The sequence below is a fragment of the Pristiophorus japonicus genome, chromosome 2, assembly GCF_044704955.1.
Source record: "Pristiophorus japonicus isolate sPriJap1 chromosome 2, sPriJap1.hap1, whole genome shotgun sequence".
Taxonomy (NCBI): Eukaryota; Metazoa; Chordata; class Chondrichthyes; family Pristiophoridae; genus Pristiophorus; species Pristiophorus japonicus.
Genome location: NC_091978.1, coordinates 226,854,586 through 226,879,322, shown reverse-complemented (window position 1 = coordinate 226,879,322; position 24,737 = coordinate 226,854,586). Strand labels below are relative to the sequence as shown.

The following is a 24,737-nucleotide window of genomic DNA, read 5'->3' as shown; positions in this document are numbered from 1 at the left end:
AAAAAATACATATTGTGAACAAGTGTTTTCCTCCTAGCAGGACTGCACTTTGTTCATTACAAACGTTCTCGGCCTAAACCAGCATTGGTCATGTGGTCCATCATCGGTATTTTGAAGTAAAGGAACTGCACTCCGGAAACTACACATTTTCATCCTCCTAAAAGTGATCTGCAGGTGCGAAACTATTTGCCTTCCCTCCGGGTCAAAGAAAATAACGAGCACAGAAAAAGAATGGTGATTTAATAAAATCAGCTATGTGGCCTCTATGAATATGTAGAAATTTAATACAACCCACCAATATTGATCTTGTACTGTAAAATTGTGTGAACATTTTTGTATGGACATTTTATAAATGATTAAAATGCACAAATGAAATAGCACATCTTTTATTAATATTTTGTAAGCAACATTGCAATTAGACATTCTGTCGTACCAAACATGGGTCAGCAGTTTCATAAAATGCTTAAACAAACCACAAGTGTGTGTTTTTTTTATTCATTATCTAAAACATTTTTATCCTTATTAAAAATATACAAGAGTGCATTATTTGTTAATGAGTGCAAATGCATGGTATACAGGGTGGAGGAAAGTAAGGGCTCTTCAAACAGACACATTCGATGTTGCTTTCCTGGAATTTAAATCATATTTTGGGTGGTGCTTAGCTACAACACTTCTTTGGTGGGAACCCAGAAGGATCAGTTTGGAAATTTAGCCATGTGACATACAAGTGGTAAGGATATATTCCTAGCAGTGATTCAAGGATGCAAAATTAAGGATGGGCACCAAATTGGTTATAAACCACCCAAGAGCTGATGCTTTAACAACCTTTACAAAGTATTGATTTGATGCATAATACATCTTGAACTCCTTTATTCCATTTTGCTCCTACACAAAGCTTTGGTACACCATCATTCATTGGCAAAACTGTCTGCATGACTTTAATACTCACTGGTCCACAGTCCCATGTCTGGATTCACTGGCACAAAACACAGGAAAAAAAAAGGGAAGGATGGCTACATAACATGGTGTCCTTCCTCATATCTGTTCTATTACATTTTAAATCTCGACTACCTGGGCTACTGATGATGGTTGGAGCATGTTGAAAGAGGATCCTAGTACACATTATACCCACTAAGACCAGATGCTGGTGTGGTAGCGATTCGAGAAGGAATATTGTCTGGGCATAGGCACTCCAGCTTAATTTTGATAGCATTCATCCACTCTCTTCTCCCCCCAACCCCCCCTCCCCCCCACCAACCCTTCCCGAATACTAATATATGAACAAAACCATTTTTGCATTTGTATCCATGCACAAATTGGAATTGTGAGGCTACTTGACTGCAGCATCAATGTGGCCCTACTGTCGAATATCAACCTGCTCATTAAAAAAAAATTCAAGTCTTTCAGTTTACGTGGCAAGTGTAGAATAAACATATTAAGTGAGAGAAGGGTTTTTTGGTGGGGGTAGGGGGAAGAAAGAAAAGGGTGGGAAGGAGTAAGTGTCATCACACCTGAAAAAAAACAGATCCCAGAATAAAATAAATTGCCCACGAATATCCCCATCAGTTTATCCATTGCGGAGTTAAATATGCTAAATTACATATACTCCAATATAAAGTTATTTGGAAATCTCAGAGAGTGCCATGCACAACATTGATACAAGAATAGCTACACTTTATCATAATTAATGTAGATCATAAGTAAAGGCTTAGTTACAAAAGGTTGCTCTGCCTTTGCACACTGAAGTCCTAATAATCTATGTTGCAAAACTGTAGTGGGTAGTTCCATTTAAAATCGTTCTAATCACATCATTATTGAAGTTTTAAAAATTCCATTTGATACGAGAAGTACTGTTACATATCCTCAAGCCATGATTTTGCAAGTTTAACCTTGAAGAATTATTACTGACATCAGTAACAGAATTTGACATTTTAGGGAACAGATTGTGCTCAATGAGACTCTGAAACCTGTGCAACTCTAGAAATGTAAAAGAAAAACATGCATCCTTTGCATAGCTGTTCTCAATCCGGGCTGCAGAAGTGTTGGCACGGAGGCTCAAGTTGGTTTCAACAGGGGTGCCCTTTCTGCTTCCGATGCCTGTTTTAAAAAATATATACACTTAATTATAAAAACACAAGTAATGGGGCAAGAAAAGGCTGCATCATTGACTGCTCCAAAGTAAACCGGGCCGAGGCTGATGGTAAACTGTCCACACCTCTTTAGTGTGAGGCCTGGGAGATTTTAACTACCAGGCCTCATCTGCATAGGCTCCAAACAATGCTCCCTGTAGGCTGCACTATGCTCTGCGTGGTCGGTTTCTTTCAATGCGCGGTTCCTTTAAATTTCTGTGTATGCGCGGTATTTCCAATGTAAAAGCCAGTGAGCGGCCTGCACGGGAACTTGCAGATTACTGCGCGGCTGTGCACGGGCGCAGCTTGGAGGCAAGATTGGCTCCATAAGTCCGGAACCCGAAGTGACGCTGGCCGGCTCTCCTGCTCCTCCTGGATGGGTCGGTCACATGGGCCAATTTAACTGTCCACCCATCCATTGGGTGGGCGAGGTTAAAATCGGCCCTTTTTTTCAGGCAATAGTCTAATTTTCAAGTTATAGTTCCGCTCCTATTTTTTTTTTTAAAGTTACATTATTTTTAAATTCAGGGTTTAGCAGCATCCAACATGATAGAGATGGATTTCATAGTTAGTGCCACACCCTGAGAGGCCATTTCCATGGCTGTAATGGTACTGATGATGGTTGCTTGCTTGCTTACCGATTTACATGTCGTACACTGACTTATGTACTCTATATCTTCATCAAGACCTGGCCACCATAAGTAACTGCGCGCAAAACTCTTTGTCAAGCATATTCCCAGGTGCTGGTCATGGAGGTCTCCTAATAATTTGGACCTGAATTTATTTGGTATAACCACTCTTGCACCCCACATGATACAATCCTTATCGACTGATAATTCATTCCTACGAATGAAGAATGGATGAATATCTTTGTCTGTTACCTGGTTTGGCCATCCGTTTGCAATATAATCATATACCTTTGACATAACTGGGTCACATTTGGTTGCTCTACCAAACTCTTCAGCTGTGACTGGCAGTTCATCAATGTATGAAAAATAGAACACCTCTTCCTTATCAGGTGTAATTTGTGATGGGGAAGGCAATCTAGACATAGCATCAGCATTACTGTGATCAGCTGATCGTCTATATTCAATATCATATGTCTTTGCTGACAAAATCAAAGCCCATCTCTGCATTCGGGCTGCAGCTAATGTTGGAACTGGGGACTTTGGATGGAGGATTGCTGTCAGGGGCTTATGGTCCATAACGAGAGTAAACTTATGACCATACAAGTATTTGTGGAACTTCTTGACCCCAAAAATTAATGCCAAAGCTTCCCCTTCGATTTGTGCATAATTACACTCACTGGCACTGAGAGTGCGTGAAGCAAAAGCAATTGGTCTCTCCGCCCCACTACGTAATACATGACAGATTACTGACCAACTCCATACGGAAAGGCATTACATGCTAGCTTGATCTCCTGAGATATGTCATAGTGAACTAACATAGTGCTCTCTACCAAGTTGTTTTTACACTCCTTGAATGCTGTATCGCATTCTTTTGACCACTTCCAATGGACCTGTTTTTTTCAATACTTCATTCAGTGGATGTAATACTGTAGCCAAATTTGGTAGGAACTTCCTATAATAGTTCAAAAGACCCAAAAATGATCGAAGTTCAGTGACATTCTTGGGAGTGGGTGCATTTCTGATTGCATCCAGTTTCTCCTTGGTTGGATGTAAACCATCTTTGTCTACTCTGTACCCTAAGTACTCCAATGAGTTTTGAAATAATTGAATCACTCCCAAAGTAGAAATCCCCAGAGACTACATAGCATGGAAGAACAACGAGAAGATGTTAGAGTTAAACGTCATCAGGAGCACAAGGTTAACGGACGGCGATTCAAAAAGTATCATAATCCACATAGATGTTGCAGGATTCAAGATACCCATGGAAATCAACACTGGTGCATCCATGAGTGTAGTACCGGAGTCGCTATACCTCGGCAAATTGTGGGATTTCCCATTGGAGAAATCCAAGATAGAGCTGCAAGGCTACTCGGGAGAGAACATTCTGGTGGTAGGTCGTGTCACCGTACTGGTAAAATACAAGGATCAGGTTCAGAGCTTTCCTCTAATGGCAGGAGACAACCCTGCCTTACTAGGAAGAAATTGGTTGGGATCACTGAAGCTGGATTGGAGTTAGATTTTTCGTGTTGAAACGAAATTTGCATCAAAGGATGATGTCATCAAGTGTTCTGTGAAACGGGCAGTCTGATCCAAGGCTTCAAGGCGAGTATCAGGGTACAGAAGGACGCTAGATCGGTTTACTGCAAGCCACGTTCTGTACCATATGCACTCAAGGAGAAAGTTGAGCAAGAACTCAAAAGACTAGAGACTGAGAACAGTATTTCTAAGATAGATCGATGTAATTGGGCTACACCCATTGTTATTGTACCTAAGTCTGATGGTAAGGTAAGATTGTGTGGTGACTATAAAGTAACTGTAAACCAGGTTCTAAATGGTAATGTCCCCAATACATTGCCAAATATAGAAGATTTGTTCACAACACTGACAGGGGGTCAGATTTTCTCAAAGTTGGATCTTACGAATGCCTACTTACACAGCTTGAACTAGATGAGGAGTCAAAATCATGCTTGATTATAAATACCCATCTAGGCCTATATCAATTTAATAGGCTACCATTTGGAGTATCTTCCGCCCCTGCCATATTCCAAGAGGTAATGAACCAGATTTTGCAAGGTATTGAAGGGATAGTATGTTATTTAGTTAACAGTTAGGTCTGTCTCTTTTGGTTTAGTTTTATACAAGATCGGTTTATGGTAGCTAAAATTGCCATCCAAATATTCTATTGGCTTCTAAATTTGAAGTGGCAATAAAGACAAACTTGCCTTGATTTTCCTGTTAACAGATCAGAGACCATTACATGCAAAATTTATCATAGCATGTTGGGATCAACTATAAACCTGTGTGTCCATTTATGTGGCAATTTGGGTGCTGCTTGAGACCAGAACCTATTACTTCTATATCCCTTTCTCTTTTCTTCTTCCGACCCTTCTTGGGCCCTTCTCGCCTGTCGCTTCCCCTTCCTGCCTCCCAGTCAGGCCACCTTTTATTTCTCCCCTCTTGGGTATTTTTCCTTTCCTAATCTCTATCCAACCCATCACTACCACCCCGTTATCCTACTCTCCGGCCACCATCTCAGGTTTAAATCCCCCTTGGATAAGTCCACAGCTTCCCTCTGTGCCTTTTTCGAAATTCTCTGAAGGGCCCACCAGTCGCTGCTTCCTTACGAGGAGCCACCCCATCCTCCTTTCTCGTCAATCTTCTGTGCCTCCTGGGGCTAATCTGGCCAGCATCCTTCCCATCCCACTCATCACTGCCCCTTGGACACTTACAGCAAACCAACAATCACTGCCCTTTTCCACATTTCCCTCCAGAACGTCTTCTCACAAACAAAGCTCTTGCCTTCAATGACCTTGTTGTGGATGATTGTATCGATATCATGGCTTTGATAGCAATACAGGGCAATGGGAAAAGGGCGGGGGATTGGGACTGGCTGAAGCGCTCTTGCAGACCGGCCACATGTTCGACGGTCCGAATGGCCTCTTACTTTGCTGTAATGATTCGATGATGGAAACTTGGCCCATGGGTGTCAACACTGTGCTCCTTACTAAACTTCCATGCCTGGCTATACAATCCATCACCTACCTCACTCAAATGGCCATGGGGACACAGTGTGGCACCCATCACTGAATCAGATCTTGGTTCACCCCCCTCCCCATCCCTTACTTTTCTGGTACCTTCTGCTCCTTTGAGCATCTCACCTTGTTGCACCCCTCTTGCCTCTTTAAAATCCTCACTTCTCCCCAAACTCCGCATTACTCATTGATGTATCCTACCTCCATTCTTCCCAAAACCTCTGTACCAAGGACAAGAAATCACTCAAAGATTTCAATCTCCATCACAACTCACCTTGCCCTCTCGCCCCCTGATTTCACTGGCTTAACCTCTCCTTCCATATAAAGTTTCCTATTGCCATCTCACATGGCTAACCCCTTGTCTTTGCCATCTCACAAGGTCTCTCTACTCTCATCATCTTCATCACAGACGAGGCCATCTCCAACTACTTCCTTGTATTTGTTACTACTCACATTCCCCTTCTAACCCCACATCTTCTGCACCCGTCCATGGAATAAACAATCCCCCAAGTTACTTACAACTGCACTTTTAAACTCAAACTTTTAAGCTCTCCATTCTGCATCTGTCAATTTGCTCAACCACTCCCTCATCCTCACCTTTGATGCCCTTGTCCTCAGTAAAACATTTAGGGGCCGAAATTGCCCTCCGCTCTGTTTGGGGCGGATAATTAAAATTGTTTGATGAATTACTGCCCAATCGATGGGGTAGGGAATAGAGGGAAATTGCCCTATTTTTTTGTTAAAAATCCTTGGGATGGTGTTTGGGGCGGAAGTGAGTCGGGAGCGAATCGGAAGGCGGGCGTTGTCATGAGCGCAATGCGGATGTGCCGCGTCACGCTGATGCTTAGCTACGTCCCTCCACTTCACTTAAAAGGGAGGGATGCTGAAAGGCCTACTTGGCACGCAGTGGGCCACCAGGGAGGGCTTCAGCCGTGCCAGCATGCCTGCACTCAAGAGCTGGAGCCGGGCTGCTCGTTCGGGGACCTGGCCAAACCCGTGGCCACCTTTGTTGGGCCGATCGCAAAGTCATCCGACAATTCAAATAAAATGGCAGCCACGGCGGTGCGCCCTCCCCTTTAAGGGCGGATGTGCTGCCGAGCGACTGGCAGGTTCCCGCCGCGCGAAGCTGTCGGGGGCACCGACAAGCGGTCACTCGGTATTTTGAGGGCAATGTCGCTTCCGGGAGCGCACCAGGCGGTATGCTCTAATGACGTCACTACTGCCGTTCGCACAGGAGCAGAGCGGTCAGGTTCTGCGCTTCAAAAAGTCAAGAGGGCAATGTCCCGACCATCGGACAGTCCGCCCCAACTGGGTGGAATCACATTTCCGCCCCATGCCCGCTTCTTTGAGTAACTGCTCTTTAAAAAAAGACAGGGGCAATTTTGGCCCCTTACTCTCTCCCAGCCAGTTTGTTCCACTGGTATGGCCCCATCTTTACTGCCTCATGTCCATGGCACACAATCTAGCACCAGGGAGGGGGCAGAGAGACACACGGGGGGGTGCAGAGAAACACATCGGGGGGGGGGGGTGGTGGTGCAGAGAGACACACGGCGGGGTGGGGGGGGGGGGGGGGGGGTGCAGAAAGCAGTCCAGGTAAATAAGGTGGTTAAGAAGGCATACAGAATGCTTGCCTTTATTAGCCGAGGTATAAAATACAAGAGCAGGGAGGTTATGCTTGAACTGTATAAAACACTGATTGGGCCACAGCTAGAGTACTGCGTGCAGTTCTGGTCACCGCATTTCAGGAAGGACGTGATTGCACTGGAGAGGGTACAGAGGAGATTCACGAGGATGTTGCCGGGAATGGAGAATCTAAGCTATGAGGACCGATTAGATAGGCTAGGTTTGTTTTCCTTGGAACAGAGGAGGCTGAGAGGTGACCTCATTGAGGTTATAAAATTATGAGGGGCCTCGATATAGTGGATAGAAAGGGCCTATTTCCCCGAGCAGAGGGGTCAACAACCAGGGGCATAAATTTAAAGTAATTGGTAGAAGGTTTTGAGGGGATTTGAGGGGAATTTTCTTCACACAGAGGGTGGTGGGGATCTGGAACTCACTGCCGGAAAGAGTGGTAGAGGCAGAAACCCTCACCACATTTAAAAAGTACTTGAATGTTCACCTGAAGTGCCGTAAGCTGCAGGGTTGCAGACCTAGAGCTGGAAAGTGGGATTAGGCTGGATAGCCTCTTGTTGGCCGGTGCAGACATGATGGGCCGAAATGGCCTCCTTCTGTGCTGTAAACTTCGAAGATTCTATGATTCTAATTGCCCTTGAGAAGATGGTGATGGTGAGTCCCCATTTCAGAGAGCTGTTAAGAGTCAAGCACATTGCTGTAGGTCTGGTGTCACATATAGGTCAGCTACATCATGCAACATCTGACATAAAAGGACATTAGTGAAACAAATGGATTTTTACAACAATCATGGTCACCATTTCTGATGCTAGCTTTTTAAAAATTATTCCATATTTTGTTTTATTAACTGAGTTTAAATTCCCCCAGCTGCAATGGAGGGATCTGAACTTGTGTCTCCGGATCATTAGTCCAGGCCTCTGGATTATTAGTCCAGTAACATAACCACTGTGCTACCATACCCACAACACAACAATCTAACATGAACCAGATTCTTACTACAGACGGAGGAATTTGGTGAGCAGGTAGCAGACATGCTGGAAATAATTGATGCCTAGAACCTGAAATGGACCAGAGCCTTATTTGTAACTAGCTTCAAGCCTTTGTTCTCAAGCTGTTACAAAACATCTTCTCCTCAATACATGAAAGTTAGTTATTTCTAGGCTATGGGATTCAGTGAGGCAAATGACTACTGTTTGAGCAAGAATGGAACCATTCTAGAGTTGGGCTCGAAGGCGAGAAAGAAAAGGAGCAGTCATTAAGAACATAAGAAATAGGAGCAGGAGTAGGCTATTTAGCCCCTTGAGCCTGCTCTGCCTTTCGATAAGATCATGACTGATATATCTCAACTCCACTTTCCTGCACTATCCCCATATCCCTTAATTTACTTAATATCCAAAAATCTATCGCTCTCTGTCTTGAATATACTCAACGACTGAGCCTCCACAGCCCTCTGGGGTAGGAAATGCCAAAGATCCACCATCCTGAGTGAATAAGTTTCTCCTCATCTCAGTTCTAAATAGCCGACCCCTTATTCTGAGACTGACGCCTGGTTCTAGACTTCCCAGCCAGGGGAAACATCCTCCCTGCATCTATCCTGTCAAGGCATGTAAGAATTATGTATGTTTCAATGAGATCACCTCTCATTCTTCTAAACTTTAGAGAATAAAGGCCTAGTTTACTCAATCGCTCCTCATAAGACATGGAAAGCAAATTGAATAAAAACTTAAAAAAATTAATTTGCTTCCTTGTGCCTTGGAAAATTCTTCTGAAATAGTACATTTAAGGAAGGGGACAGATCTTGTTGAGAAACTACAGTGGAGGCCTTAATGATACAGAGCCCCCAATCTCAGCTACATCATGCCACTGTGAAGTGCTGTTGATTAGAGGCTAGGTGCTTTTTAGTAGGAGTCAAGAAAAACAAAAAGTAAGTGGAATTGCTATCCTGTGCTGCTCATACACTATACATTTCTGGATTTCAGAGTGGCACTAAGTAAGACCCAGGAGCAAGTTGCCCACTCATCCTCAGTTGGCAATACTGCATACCAAGAAAGTCAAGAAAAAAAAAAGGAATGGGGATCTATAAATGGAATAGAGAGAGAAAAACATTGTGAGCCATATTGAAAAGTTGAAGCCCCATAATGTAAAATGAAAGTAAGTTTAACTGTACAATTATTTTCCCTTTATCATTGCAATTTTAGGGATTGAATGTCAATTGTTATTTATAGCAATTGATTACAGACACAGTTGATGTCAGTTAAGACCAGTTTGCAAGCTCATCAATTTTCAGGTAATAAAAATTAATAATCCGGCCTTTATCTTCAGTTAATGTGCTCAACATCTAGTACACATGCTACTAATGGAAAACAATATATAAATGTGAAAAAACAGATTTAAAGTTTCAGACAATGGAAAGATTTGGGGGCCAGAATTGCCCCGCGACTAATATGTGGGGCACCTACCGTTTTTTTGGTTTTCTCTCCGTCCCAAACCATTCAAGCGATAATCAGCTCTAACTTTATTTTTTTTTAAGTCAGGGCTGAAGTACCCTTGGATCGGGGCGGACGTCGGTCGTAGTCAGCAGCGCGCGCTGACGCATCACAACATCCCTCCCCTTCAGTTAAAGGGGAGGGCCACTGCGAACTCTGCAACCACGTTAGTGGCACCCACAGGGTCACCAGGGAGGATTTTGGCCGGGTCAGCAGCCACTTGGAGGCCCAGCTGAACCCATGGCCACCCAACCTTAAAATAAAATGGCGGCCGCGGCAGTGCACCCTTCCCTTTAACGGCGGACGCACCGCCCAGCCACACACAGCTTCTCGCAGGGGAAAGCTGTCGGGGTGACCGATCTGCTCCCGCGGGGCAATTTCCCACAGGGCAATGTCCCACGCGGGGCGTGCCCGACGGGGTGGGAACACGGGCAGCATGGTGACCAGCATCGCTTGAAAAAAAATGGAGGGCAATTTCAAAAATGTTGGTGACTTTGTGCCGACTGAGCGGTGAGACCTTACTGACCCGTGGCTGCCTTTGAGGCAGTCACGGCTCTTAAAGGGGCAATTTCGGCCCCTTGGTCTTTCCATCCCCTCCTCAAGTTGAGTTATAGGAGTAATTGTCACTCAAGATTATCAAATCCTCAATGTATGCAGCTTTCCTATTTTTTGGTAAGTTTTGCATAAGAACACATGAATTAGGAGGAGGAGGATGCCATATGTCCCTCAAGCCTGCTCCGCCATTCAATAAGATCAAGGCTGATCTTCGACCTCAACTCCACTTTCCTGCCCTATCCCCATATGGCTTGATTTCTTAGTGTTCAAAAATCTATTTCAACCTTGAATATACTCAATGCCTGAGCATCCACAGCTCTTTGACTTAGAGAATTACAAAAAATTGCAAAGTGAAACTTGCTTATCCAGTCTAAAGTTTCCTTTCTGCTCATTTTCTCTTCCTACCACTTCTCCTGAAACCTGTGACTTACACTGGACAGATTTCATAAACATGCCTGGACATGGGAGCACAAGGAGGTGACTCTAGCAAGGGACTATCACAGTCAATGTCCAACCGAGTCCTCACTCAGTATCCACATATCTGAAATGACAACAGGGGCCAATGAGAAACGTTGGCAATAAGCCGGGCCCACAGTGGAGTTGAAGTCAGCTAACAACCAATGAGCTGAAGCAGGAACTTGCCTGGTCTGTACAGATTATTGCTACTCCACATCGTAAATGAAAAGAAATAATACAAGTGATTGGATAAATATACCATATACTACCATAAACTCAGTGTTGTGTGAAATATAATGAAAGTACAACAAAATGAGAACACAGTACTCACGGATCATGAATACCCACCTCATTATCCACACTGCGATTAGTGGACACTAGTATGATGAAGATCAATCCAAAAAGAAGCCCCAGACCCATTATCATAAATGGAATCACAGTTACCACTTCTGACTGCAGGAGCATGGAGTGCAATTTAGCAGCTGATAAGTCATCGATCAAAACACTCTGCAACAAGAGAAAAACACATGAAGCAAAGACAAAAAAAATACTCTTTGGATAAGATAACCATGTAACAACAATCAACACACAACTACATTCCTTACTCTGAAAAGATCAAAACCTTTATTGTTCACTGCAAAGTGTCAGCTGTGGCTCAGTGGGTACCATAGAAACATAGGTGCAGGAGTAGGCCATTCGGCCCTTCGAGCCTGCACCGCCATTCAATAATTTCATGGCTGATCATTCCTTCAGTATCCCTTTCCTGCATTCTTACCATACCCCTTGATCCCCTTAACCGTAAGAGCCATATCTAACTCCCTCTTGAATATATCCAGTGAACTGGCATCAACAACTCTCTGCGGCAGGGAATTCCACAGGTTAACAACTCTGAGTGAAGAAGTTTCTCCTCATCTCAGTCCTAAATGGCCTACCCCTTATCCTAAGACTATGTCCCCTGGTTCTAGACTTCCCAAACATCGGGAACATTCTTCCCGCATCTAACCTGTCCAGTCCCGTCAGAATCTTATATGTTGCTATGAGATCCCCTCTCATCCTTCTAAACTCCAGTGAATAAAGGCCCAATTGGTCCAGTCTCTCCTCATATGACAGCCCAGCCATCCCTGGAATCAGTCTGGTGAACCTTCGCTGCACTCCCTCAATAGCAAGAACGTCCTTCCTCAGACTAGGAGACCAAAACTGAACACAATATTCCAGGTGAGGCCTCACTAAGGCCCTGTACAACTGCAGTATGACCTCCCTGCTTCTATATTCAAATCCCCTAGCTATGAAGGCCAACATACCATTTGCCTTCTTTACCGCCTGCTGTACCTGCATGCCCACATTCAATGACCGATGAACCACGACACCCAGGTCTCGTTGCACCTCCCCTTTTCCTAGTCTGCCGCCATTCAGATAATATTCTGTTTTCATGTTTTTGCCCCCAAAATGGATAACCTCACATTTATCCACATTATACTGCATCTGCCATGCATTTGCCCACTCACCTAATCTGTCCAAGTCACCCTGCAGCCTCTTAGCATCCTCCTCACAGCTCACACCGCCACCCAGTTTAGTGTCATCTACAAACTTGGAGATATTACACTCTATTCCTTCATCTAAATCGTTAATGTATATTGTAAAGAGCTGGGGTCCCAGCACTGAGCCCTCCGGCACTCCACTAGTCACTGCCTGCCATTCTGAAAAGGACCTGTTTATCCCGACTCTCTGCTTCCTGTCTGCCAACCAGTTCCCTATTCATGTCAGTATATTACCCCCAGTACCATGTGCTTTGAGTTTGCACAACAATCTCTTGTGCAGGACCTTGTCAAAAGCCTTCTGAAAGTCCAAATACACCACATCCACTGGTTCTCCCTTGTCCACTCTGCTAGTTACATCCTCAAAAAATTCCAGAAGATTCATCAAGCATGATTTCCCTTTCATAAATCCATGCTGACTTGATCCGATCCTGTCATCGCTTTCCAAATGCACTGCTATTTCATCCTTCATGATCGATTCCAACATTTTCCCCACTACTGATGTCAAGCTAAGCCGTCTATAATTACCTGTTTTCTCTCTCCCTCCTTTTTAAAAAAGTGGTGTTACATTAGCTACCCTCCAGTCCATGGGAACAGATCCAGAGTCGATAGACTGTTGGAAAATAATCACCAATACATCCACTATTTCTAGGGCCACTTCCTTGAGCACTCTGGGATGCAGACTATCAGGCCCCGGGGATTTATCAGCCTTCAATCCCATCAATTTCCCAAACACAATTTCCTGCCTAATAAGGATAGCCTTCAGTTCCTCCTTCTCACTAGACCCACTGTCCCCTAGTACCTTCGGAAGGTTATTTGTATCTTCCTTCATGAAGACAGAACCAAAGTATTGGTTCAATTGATCTGCCATTTCTTTGTTCCCCATTATAATTTCACCTGAATCCGACTGCAAGGGACCTATGTTTGTCTTTACTGATCTTTTTCTCTTCACATATTTATAGAAGCTTTTGCAGTCAGTTTTTATATTCCCTGCAAGCTTCCTCTCGTACTCTATTTTCCCCCTCTTAATTAAACCCTTAGTCCTCCTCTGTTGAATTCTAAATTTCTCCCAGTCTTCAGGTTTGTTGCTTTTTCTAGCCAATTTATATGCCTCTTCCTTGCCTTTAACACTATCCTTAATTTCCTTTGTTAGCCGTGATTGAGCCACCTTCCCAGTTTTATTTTTACTCCAGAGAGAGATAGAAACATAGAAAATAGGTGCAGGAGCAGGCCATTCAGCCCTTCTAGCCTGCACCGCCATTCAATGAGTTCATGGCTGAACATGAAACTTCAGTACCCCCTTCCTGCTTTCTCGCCATAACCCTTGATCCCCCGAGTAGTAAGGACTTCATCTAACTCCCTTTTGAATATATTTAGTGAATTGGCCTCAACTACTTTCTGTGGTAGAGAATTCCACAGGTTCACCACTCTCTGGGTGAAGAAGTTTCTCCTCATCTCGGTCCTAAATGGCTTACCCCTTATCCTCAGACTGTGACCCCTGGTTCTGGACTTCCCCAACATTGGGAACATTCTTTCTGCATCTAACCTGTCTAAACCCGTCAGAATTTTAAACGTTTCTATGAGGTCCCCTCTCATTCTTCTGAACTCCAGTGAATACAAGCCCAATTGATCCAATCTTTCTTGATAGGTCAGTCCCGCCATCCCGGGAATCAGTCTGGTGAACCTTCGCTGCACTCCCTCAATAGCAAGAATGTCCTTCCTCAAGTTAGGAGACCAAAACTGTACACAATACTCCAGGTGTGGCCTCACCAAGGCCCTGTACAACTGTAGCAACACCTCCCTGCCCCTGTATTCAAATCCCCTCGCTATGAAGGCCAACATGCCATTTGCTTTCTTAACCGCCTGCTGTACCTGCATGCCAACCTTCAATGACTGATGTACCATGACACCCAGGTCTCGTTGCACCTTCCCTTTTCCTAATCTGTCACCATTCAGATAATAGTCTGTCTCTCTGTTTTTACCACCAAAGTGGATAACCTCACATTTATCCACATTATACTTCATCTGCCATGCATTTGCCCACTCACCTAACCTATCCAAGTCACTCTGCAGCCTAATAGCATCCTCCTCGCAGCTCACACTGCCACCCAACTTAGTATCATCCGCAAATTTGGAGATACTGCATTTAATCCCCTCGTCTAAATCATTAATGTACAATGTAAACAGCTGGGGCCCCACCACAGAACCTTGCGGCACTCCACTAGTCACTGCCTGCCATTCTGAAAAGTACCCGTTTACTCCTACTCTTTGCTTCCTGTCTGACAACCAGTTCTCAATCCACGTCAGCACACTACCCCCAATCCCATGTGCTTTAACTTTGCACATTAATCTCTTGTGTACATTTGTTGAAGTTCATCCATGTGATCTTTAAATGTTTGCCATTGCTTATCCACCGTCAACCCTTTTAGTATCTTTGCCAGTCTATTCTAGCCAATTCGCACCTCATACCGTCGAAGTTACCTTTCCTTAAGTTCAGGACCCTAGTTTCCGAATTAACTTTGTCACCCTCCATCTTATGGTCACTTTTCCCCAAGGGGCCTCGCACAACAAGATTGCTAATTAGTCCCTTTTCATTACATAATACCCAGTCTAGGATGGCCAGCTCCCTGGTTGGTTCCTCGACATATTGGTCTAGAAAACCATCCCTAATACACTCCAGGAAATCCTCCTCCACCGCATTGCTACCAGTTAGGTGAGCCCAATCAATATGTAGATTAAAGTCGCCCATGATGACTGCTGTACCTTTATTGCACACATCCCTTATTTCTTGTTTGATGCTGTCCCCAACCTCACTACTACTATTTGGTGGTCTGTACACAACTCCCACTAGCGTTTTCTGCCCTTTGGAATTCCTCAGCTCCACCTATACTGATTCCACATCATCCAGGCTAATGTCCTTCCTTACAATTGCATTGATTTCATCTTTAACCAGCAACGCCACCCCGCCTCCTTTTCCTTTCTGTCTATCCTTCCTAAATGCTGAATACCCCTGGATGTTGAGTTTCCAGCCTTGGTCCCCCTGGAGTCATGTCTCCGTGAAGCCAATCACACTGTATCCGTTAACTGCTATCTGCGCAGTTAATTCATCCACCTTATTCCGAATACTCTTCGCATTGAGGCACAGAGCCTTCAGGCTTGTTAGCATGCTCGTCTCTTGATTCTGAACTTTTGTGAGTTCAAGACCCACTTCAGGGAGTTGAGCATGTGTGTCTCGGCTGACACTCCAGTGCAGTGCTGAGGGAGCGCTGCACTGTTGGAGGTGCCTTCTTTTCGATGACATTAAACCGAGGCCCCATCTGCTCTCCCAGGTGGAAGTAAAAGGACGTACTATTTCAAAGAAGAGCAGGGAAGTTGTCCCCGGTGTCCTGGCCAATATTTGTCCCTCAATCAACATCAGTAAAACAGATTATCTGGTCATTATCACATTGCTGTTTGTGGGAGCTGGCAGTGCGCAAGTTGGCTGCCGCGATACCCACATTACAAAAGTGACTACACTCAAAGTGCTTCACTGGCTGTAAAGTGCTTTGAGATGTCTGGTGTTCATGAAAGGCGCTATATAAATGCAAATTTTTCTTTCTTTCTTTCCAAGAAATTGTTCCATGCAATCCACATCAACTTCCAACAGCAAAACCATTTGGCAAGTCGACATAATTGAATGACTTGGCACAAAATTACTTGTAAGCATACTACATCATAGATTACATTAATACTATAGATGCAAGGTATTTTAACACAGTATTTTCACTCCTAGTATGTATTTTGGAATAGCCTAGCGTCCATAGCATTGTCTTGCTTTCTCAAGGGAGAGAGAAAGTGTACTAGATTGTCCATATCTTTCAAGTGTCCAAATGCCACTAATTCCTGCTGCAAGACTGATTAAATACTCAAAATGACAATTCCAGTTCGCACTTTGTCCTTGGAATCGGACAGGTCAGGATTGAATCATGCCTGTTATAATGTTAAAACTTGTAATCTTCAAGTCTTTTACAAGGTTATCCTGGGGTGATTGGGTACAATTTTTCAGAGCTTTTCTTAATTAAAAAAAACTTGTAGTCATTGTCTTAAGACTAATTAACTGAGACAAAACCCCAAATGGAGCACAATTTACATCTATAGAAGATTTTGATGAGTTAAGTAACCTATCATTCTATACTTTTTAATGCAAGCCCAGGTCAAAGTAAAAGATACTGTATTCCATTCATGGACTAATCCTTATCATAATTGAACCATCAATACCAAGGCGATTATCTCATTAGGCATAAAGAGATTTTGCTTTACATTAAGTTTCAATCAAAACATAGCAATACAGCCATGGTGTACTACCTCCTCTGTCCAAAAAAAAAAGAGGCCAGTCATTTTACATGTACAGTGAGCCTCACTTAAGGGAATAACTAGTTAAGCAAATCACGCTTGTTATTGGAATTACACTTTTACAACCATTCTTCCTTTGAGCATAATTCACTGCACTAACCAACAAAACACCAATATAGATTTATATAACGCCTTATATAAATCAGACAAAAAATGGAGACAGAGCCAAAGAAGAAAATATTAAGAGGTGTGACCAAAAGCTTGGTTAAAGTTATAGGTTTCAAGGAAGATCTTAAAAGGAGAGTGAGGCGGAGGGGCAGAGGGTATTGAGGGAGGGAATTCCAGAGTGTGGGGCCTAGACAGCGGAAGGCATGGCCAATGTTGGGGCAAAGGTGGGGAGATTACACAAAAGGCCAAAGTCAGAGGAATGGAAACTTTGAGGATGCGGGGGGAGGGGGGGGGGCGTGGTTACAGAGATGGGGCGCAAGGCCACGAAGGGATTTAATCACTAAGATGAGAATTTACAATTTTAGACATTGGGGTCTGAAAACCAAGGTAGGCCAGCAAGAACCAAGAAGGTTAAGCAGGATAGGATACAATCAGCAGAGTTTTGGATGAGGCAGGGGCAGAGGTGGGCAATGTTATGGAGATAAAAGTAGATGGTCCTTGTGATGGAGAGGGTATGGGTTCGGAAGCTCAGTCTGAGGTTAAATAGGATGTCTTGATTGCGAACAGCTGGAAGGGCGATGGAATCAGTGCCAAGGGTACGGAGTTTGCGACTGTGGCCAAAGGTGATGAAGGTTTCAATCTTCCCAGTGTTTAACTGGAGGAAATTGCACCTCATCCAAAAACTGGATTCAGACAAGCTGTCTAACAACAGAGACAGTGGAGGGGTCGAGAGAGGTAGAAATGGGTATCGTCAGTGTACTTTTGTGGAAGCTGACCCCATGTTGGTGGATGAGGTTACCAAGGGTCAGCATCAATGCTCCCTCTAATTTTTTTTTGTACTGAGCAGGCCGCAAACTCCTTTGAGTGCGACCTTTGTGTCAGTGGGAACATTTTACTACAACAACTTTTACAACAACGGCAGCTACAGCAACCACCTAAAAGTATACATACCGTAATGCCATATTGCCACCCCACCGTCTCAAATCATGAGACAATCAGGCAAGGTTCTATACAAGTTTAACACAACTTCTCTGTTTTTGAATTCTATTCCTCTAGAAATGAACCCCAGTGCTTTATTTGGACTTTTATGGCTTTTTAAATCTGCATTGCTACTTTTAATGATTTGTGAATCTATACCCCTAGATCCCTTTGCGCCTCTACTCCATTTAGACTCTTATTTTCTAAGGAGTAGGTCCCCTCCTTATTCCTCCTACCAAAATGTATCACCTCACACTTATCTATATTAAAATTAATTTGTCAATTACGTGCTCATTCTGCAAGTTTGTTTACGGTAAAATTAATAGCTTTTACAAACATTATTTTAAAAAATAATTACTTGTCAGAAATGACTGGGATATAAAAGAACTGCATAATAATGCATTAACACTGCAGAAATGTCACACAGTTACACGGTTGTGCATCGACAAACAATCCAAAAGCCCAAGGTGAGCTGAAAGAGGCATATCTATTCGTGCAATTAGTATTAATTTTCAAGTTTTGAAAGCATTAGCCCATCCCTCATGTCACTATAGCAATGACTGCACAAGCAGCAGGAGCAGCGGCTTTCCGATAGCGCTGACAAGCTGTACGTCCACAGAAGTAATTAGAATATTAACCACAACGCAACCAACAAATATGTAGTTCTTTAGTTCACAATATTAAAAAGAATTGAACAAAAATGGGCAATTTCAACTGCAATCACTTCCATGAATCGACCTTATCTTCTTGAACCAACGCACCCCCATGAACATGGCAGAAATGCCGCACTTATTCACAAGTGCAGAAAAACAGGCACACAATTTGTGTTACCGAGTTAAAAACAAAACAGAAAAAAGCTATGATCTAACAGAAATAAAGAAACATTCATCTTTCTTCTTATACAGAAGAACCAATCAAACTAACTTGGAAATGTTTAGTATGGTAATATAAAGATGTTAATTTACGAATTTCGCTTCCAATATTTTGCTCTCAATTCTCCATAACATTAATCCCTGCTCTTAAGAATAAGGAAGTAATACTACGATTGTATAGGGCTTGAGCGAGACCACGTCTGCAGTACTGTGCACAGTTTTGGTCTTATTATCTGAGGAAGGATTTACTTACCTCAGAGACGATGCAACAAAGGTTCACTAGATTGATCCCTGAGGTGAGAGGGTTGTCCTATGAGGAGATCTCAAGTAAATTGGGCCTATTTGTAGCGTCAGCTGTGGCTCTGTGGGTAGCACCCTTGCCTCTGAGTCAGAAGGTTGTGGGTTCAAATCCTACTTCAGGAACTTGAGCACATAAATCTGGGCTGACACTCCAGTGCTGTACTGAGGGAGTGCTGTACTGTCGGAAGTGCCATTAAATCGAGGCCCCATCTGCTCTCTCTGACAGAAGTAAAAGATCCCATGGCACTATTTCAAAGAAGAGCAGGGAAGTTATCCCCGGTATCCTGGCCAATATTTATCCCTCCAACAAAAAAGAACAGATTTTCTGGTCATTATCACATTGCTGTTTGTGAGAGCTTGCTGTGCGTAAAATTGGCTGTCACATTACAACAGTGACTATACTCCAAAAGTACATAATTCTCTGTAAAGCGCTTTGAGATGTCCAATGGTCGTGAAAGGCGCTATATGAATGTAAGACTTTGGAGTTTAGAAGAATGAGAGGTGATCTCATTGAAACATACATGATTCTGAGGGGAATTAACAAGGTAGATGCTGAGAGATTGTTTCCTCTGGCTGGAGAGTCAAGAACTAGGGGGCATAGTCTTAGGATAAGAGGTCGGCCATTTAAGACCGAGATGAAGAGGAATTTCTAAACTCAGTGGGTTGTGAATCTTTGGAATTCTCTATCCCAGAGGGTTATAGATGTTGAGTATATTCAAGGTTGATGTAGATAGATTTTTGGATTCTAAGGGAATCAAGGGATATGGGGATCGGGCGGGTCAGTGAATGGCTCAAAGGGCCATGTGGCCTACTCCTGCTCCTATTTCTTATGGTCTTAAGCAAAATGTTTCAGCCTTTGCTTGTTAAAATTGGGGACAAAAGTGAATGGCCCAAACACTGGTGTCAAATCAAACAGCATTTGAGCCTTAAACAAAGGGTAGCAGTTATATTTGGGGTAAGTACTGCAGAATCATTAACATCACTGGCACAACAGTTTTTTTTTTAAAAAAAGGGCCAATTGGCTCCCTTGCAAAGGGGGACTGATTTTCTGGTAATGCTTGGCTAAGACCTATGCCTGGATCCTCTGGCTAATGGCTTGTTTGGCTGGTTAATGCAGGCATACTAGGTGGAGAATAAAGAAATACCTGACATCAGGGGCAGATGAAGGTTCTGTCTCAAACAAGTCCCCACAGAAACTACCATCAAGGAGACCTGTTGGATTCATGCCCTGATGCAATTTCTGACTGCTCCAAAGGACTTCCAGGGGACTTACCAGTGTGACCAATAGCCCTGCAAATTAGTAAAATAATGTTTCTTTAACTTAACACTATGCTTGTTACTGGCCGGGATTGCGTGCTGACAAACACTCTGGTTGATGAGGTACTTACTGACTTGCCTTTCTTTGACTGTCTAATAACCCTGTCGGGCCGCACTAGTGACACACTGAAGCTTCGCTCTAGCAATGCTGACTGGAGGTGGCAGCTGCATGGTAAGCGCCCCTCAATGGCAGGCCAGTGTGATTGGCAGGCCAGTCCAGCCACTGACATGTGTCGGGAGGGTCCTGCCTTCTCTTTGCACTGATTGGCCGAGGAACCCTGGTTGAAAAAGCCTACAAATGCACATCAGTGGCTGGACAGGTCTGCCAATCACAAGGCTGCCAATCAGCTTCCCCGCGCCGCGGGAGCGCGAGTGTGTGGCCCATTTATTTAACTGCGCGGCCAGCCAAGAGTGTTGCGCGGCTGCACACGCACGCAGCTTAGGGGAAACATGGTCACCATGTAGTTGAGAAAGAAGGAGCCAAGAACAGATTCTTGGGGAGCTCTGGAGGTAATGGTGCAGGGGGAGGAAGAGAAGCCATTGCTGGAGATACTCTGACTACTTCTGGATAGGTAAGAGTGGAAGCAAGTCAGCGCAACCCCACAGAGCTGGAAATGGAAAGGTGTGGGAGTAGGATAGTGTGGTCGACTGTAGCAAAGGCTGCAGAGAGATCAAGGAGGGATAATGACTGCAGGCGGAGGATTCATGTGGGATTTTGGTTGGGGCTGTTTCAGTGCTGTGGCAGGGATTGGAAACCCAATCGGACAGATTCAAGCAGGGAATTGCAGGGGAAAAGAAAGAAAATCAGGTGTGACTTCACATTAATGGGCCATAAATTGCAGCCTATCCAGGTGCGTACGATGTGCGCACTCACCCGAAGAGGTCTCGCAAGTGTTGGTTCTCTGTGCATGATGCACATGCGCCGAGATCCGGCAGTTGTGAACTGTCAAAATGTCTTGACAGATCACACGCATCCCTGGGAGAAGGACATTCGCGAGCAGAGATTTGGGCTATTTTCCCAACAAATGACTTCCAAACTCTTAGGCCTGGTAAAAGCAAGCGTAAGGCCTGCTTTTTACCAGCCCAAGAATTTTAAAAGATAGGAAAATAAAATCATCAATAATTTTTATGCAGGTGCAGCGTCCAAATCCGGAACCGAGGCTGTTCCAGATTTTGTGTTTTGCCGGATTTTGGAACGTCTTTCTAATGTCATGAATCCGGAAACACCCGCCCCCAGGTTCAGGTATTTTCGGATTTTGGAACATCAGAAAGGGGGAGGTGGGTGCTCGCCGAAGAGTTGTTCAGGTCGCCGGGCGATGAGGTGTTCGGGCGGGCCCTGCCGCCGAAGAGCTGGTCGGGTGGGCCCCACCGTCGTGGAGGAGTTCGGGCGGGCCCCGCCGAAGAGGAGCTGGTCGGGTGGCCCCGTCGTGGCGGAGGTGTTCGGGCGAGCCGGCGAGGAGGCCCCGAGGGCGGGCAGCGCCGGCGAGGAGGCCCTGAGGGCGGGCAGGGATGGTGCGGCGAGGCCCAAGGTCGGGCAGCGGTGGGGAGGTGAGGCCCGAGGTCGGGCAGCGGTGGGGAGGCGAGGCCCGAGGTCGGGCAGCGGCGAGGGATGGTGCGGTGAGGCCAGAGGTCGTGCAGCGGCGAGGGATGGTGCGGCGAGGCCCGAGGTCGGGCAGCAGTGGGGAGGCGAGGCCCGAGGTCGGGCAGCGAGGCCCGAGGTCGTGCAGCGGCGAGGGATGGTGCGCCAGAGGTTGTGCAGCGGCGAGGGATGGTGCGGCGAGGCCCGAGGTCGGGCAGCAGTGGGGAGGTGAGGCCAGAGGTTGTGCAGCGGCGAGGCCCGAGGTCGGGCAGCAGTGGGGAGGCGAGGCCCGAGGTCGGGCAGCAGTGGGGTGGTGAGGCCAGAGGTCGTGCAGCGGCGAGGGATGGTGCGCCAGAGGTTGTGCAGCGGCGAGGGATGGTGCGGCGAGGCCCGAGGTCGGGCAGCAGTGGGGAGGTGAGGCCCGAGGTCGGGCAGCGGCGGGGGATGGTGCAGTGAAGCCCGAGGTCGGGCAGCAGTGGGGAGGTGAGGCCCGAGGTCGGGCAGTGGTGAGGGATGGTGCGGTGAGGCCAGAGGTCGTGCAGCAGTGGGGAGGTGAGGCCCGAGGTCGGGCAGTGGTGAGGGATGGTGCGGTGAAGCCCGAGGTCGGGCAGCAGTGGGGTGGTGAGGCCAGAGGTCGGGCAGTGGTGGGGGATGGTGCGGCGAGGCCCGAGGTCGGGCAGCAGTGGGGTGGTGAGGCCAGAGGTCGGGCAGTGGCGGGGGATGGTGCAGTGAGGCCCGAGGTCGGGCAGTGGCGGGGGATGGTGCGGTGAGGCCCGAGGTCGGGCAGTGGCGGGGGATGGTGCGGTGAGGCCCGAGGTCGGGCAGTGGCGGGGGATGGTGCAGTGAGGCCCGAGGTCGGGCAGTGGCGGGGGATGGTGCAGTGAGGCCCGAGGTCGGGCAGTGGCGGGGGATGGTGCGGTGAGGCCCGAGGTCGGGCAGTGGCGGGGGATGGTGCAGTGAGGCCCGAGGTCGGGCAGCGGTGGGGAGGCGAGGCCTGAGGTCGGGCAGCAGTGGGGAGGCGAGGCCCGAGGTCGGGCAGTGGCGGGGGATGGTGCAGTGAGGCCCGAGGTCGGGCAGCGGTGGGGAGGCGAGGCCTGAGGTCGGGCAGCAGTGGGGAGGCGAGGCCCGAGGTCGGGCAGTGGCGGGGGATGGTGCAGTGAGGCCCGAGGTCGGGCAGTGGCGGGGGATGGTGCGGTGAGGCCCGAGGTCGGGCAGCGGTGGGGAGGCGAGGCCCGAGGTCGGGCAGCGGTGGGGGATGGTGCGGTGAAGCCAGAGGTCGGGCAGCAGTGGGGTGGTGAGGCCCGAGGTCGGGCAGCAGCAGGGGATGGTGCGGTGAAGCCAGAGGTCGGGCAGCAGTGGGGTGGTGAGGCCAGAGGTCGGGCAGCGGTGAGGGATGGTGCGGCGAGGCCCGAGGTCGGGCAGTGGTGGGGGATGGTGCAGTGAGGCCCGAGGTCGGGCAGTGGTGAGGGATGGTGCGGCGAGGCCCGAGGTCGGGCAGCAGTGGGGTGGTGAGGCCAGAGGTCGGGCAGTGGCGGGGGATGGCGCAGTGAAGCCCGAGGTCGGGCAGCAGTGGGGAGGTGAGGCCCGAGGTCGGGCAGCAGTGAGGGATGGTGCGGTGAAGCCCGAGGTCGGGCAGCAGTGGGGTGGTGAGGCCAGAGGTCGGGCAGCGGCGAGGGATGGTGCGGTGAGGCCAGAGGTCGGGCAGTGGTGAGGGATGGTGCGGCGAGGCCCGAGGTCGGGCAGCAGTGGGGTGGTGAGGCCAGAGGTCGGGCAGCGGCGAGGGATGGTGCGGCGAGGCCCGAGGTCGGGCAGCAGTGGGGAGGTGAGGCCCGAGGTCGGGCAGCGGCGGGGGATGGTGCAGTGAAGCCCGAGGTCGGGCAGTGGCGGGGGATGGTGCGGTGAAGCCCGAGGTCGGGCAGCAGTGGGGTAGTGAGGCCAGAGGTCGGGCAGTGGTGAGGGATGGTGCGGTGAAGCCCGAGGTCGGGCAGCAGTGGGGTGGTGAGGCCCGAGGTCGGGCAGCGGTGAGGGATGGTGCGGTGAAGCCCGAGGTCAGGCAGCAGTGGAGTGGTGAGGCCAGAGGTCGGGCAGTGGTGGGGGATGGTGCAGTGAGGCCCGAGGTCGGGCAGCAGTGGGGTGGTGAGGCCAGAGGTCGGGCAGTGGTGAGGGATGGTGCGGTGAAGCCCGAGGTCGGGCAGCAGTGGGGTGGTGAGGCCAGAGGTCGGGCAGTGGTGAGGGATGGTGCAGTGAGGCCCGAGGTCGGGCAGTGGTGAGGGATGGTGCGGTGAAGCCCGAGGTCGGGCAGCAGTGGGGTGGTGAGGCCAGAGGTCGGGCAGTGGTGAGGGATGGTGCAGTGAGGCCCGAGGTCGGGCAGTGGCGGGGGATGGTGCAGTGAGGCCCGAGGTCGGGCAGTGGCGGGGGATGGTGCGGTGAGGCCCGAGGTCGGGCAGTGGCGGGGGATGGTGCGGTGAGGCCCGAGGTCGGGCAGCGGCGGGGGATGGTGCAGTGAAGCCCGAGGTCGGGCAGCAGTGGGGTGGTGAGGCCCGAGGTCGGGCAGCGGTGAGGGATGGTGCGGTGAAGCCCGAGGTCAGGCAGCAGTGGGGTGGTGAGGCCCGAGGTCGGGCAGCGGTGAGGGATGGTGCGGTGAAGCCCGAGGTCAGGCAGCAGTGGAGTGGTGAGGCCAGAGTTCGGGCAGTGGCGGGGGTTGGTGCAGTGAGGCCCGAGGTCGGGCAGCGGTGGG

General features: G+C 47.5%; 1 protein-coding gene across 1 annotated transcript in view; it reads right to left on the bottom strand.

Moving 5' to 3' along the window:
- Positions 1-370: 370 nt before the first annotated feature.
- The window catches only part of LOC139229916 (lysosome membrane protein 2-like), a 76,121-nt gene continuing 51,754 nt past the window's right edge, over positions 371-24,737 (bottom strand). Inside the window, exons 6-7 of the mRNA XM_070861545.1 lie at positions 11,268-11,426; positions 371-2,097 (exon numbers count right to left, since the gene is read on the bottom strand). Coding sequence (XP_070717646.1) covers positions 2,056-2,097; positions 11,268-11,426 — 201 coding nt within the window. The 3' untranslated portion in view covers positions 371-2,055. The remainder of the gene's footprint in view (positions 2,098-11,267; positions 11,427-24,737) is intronic.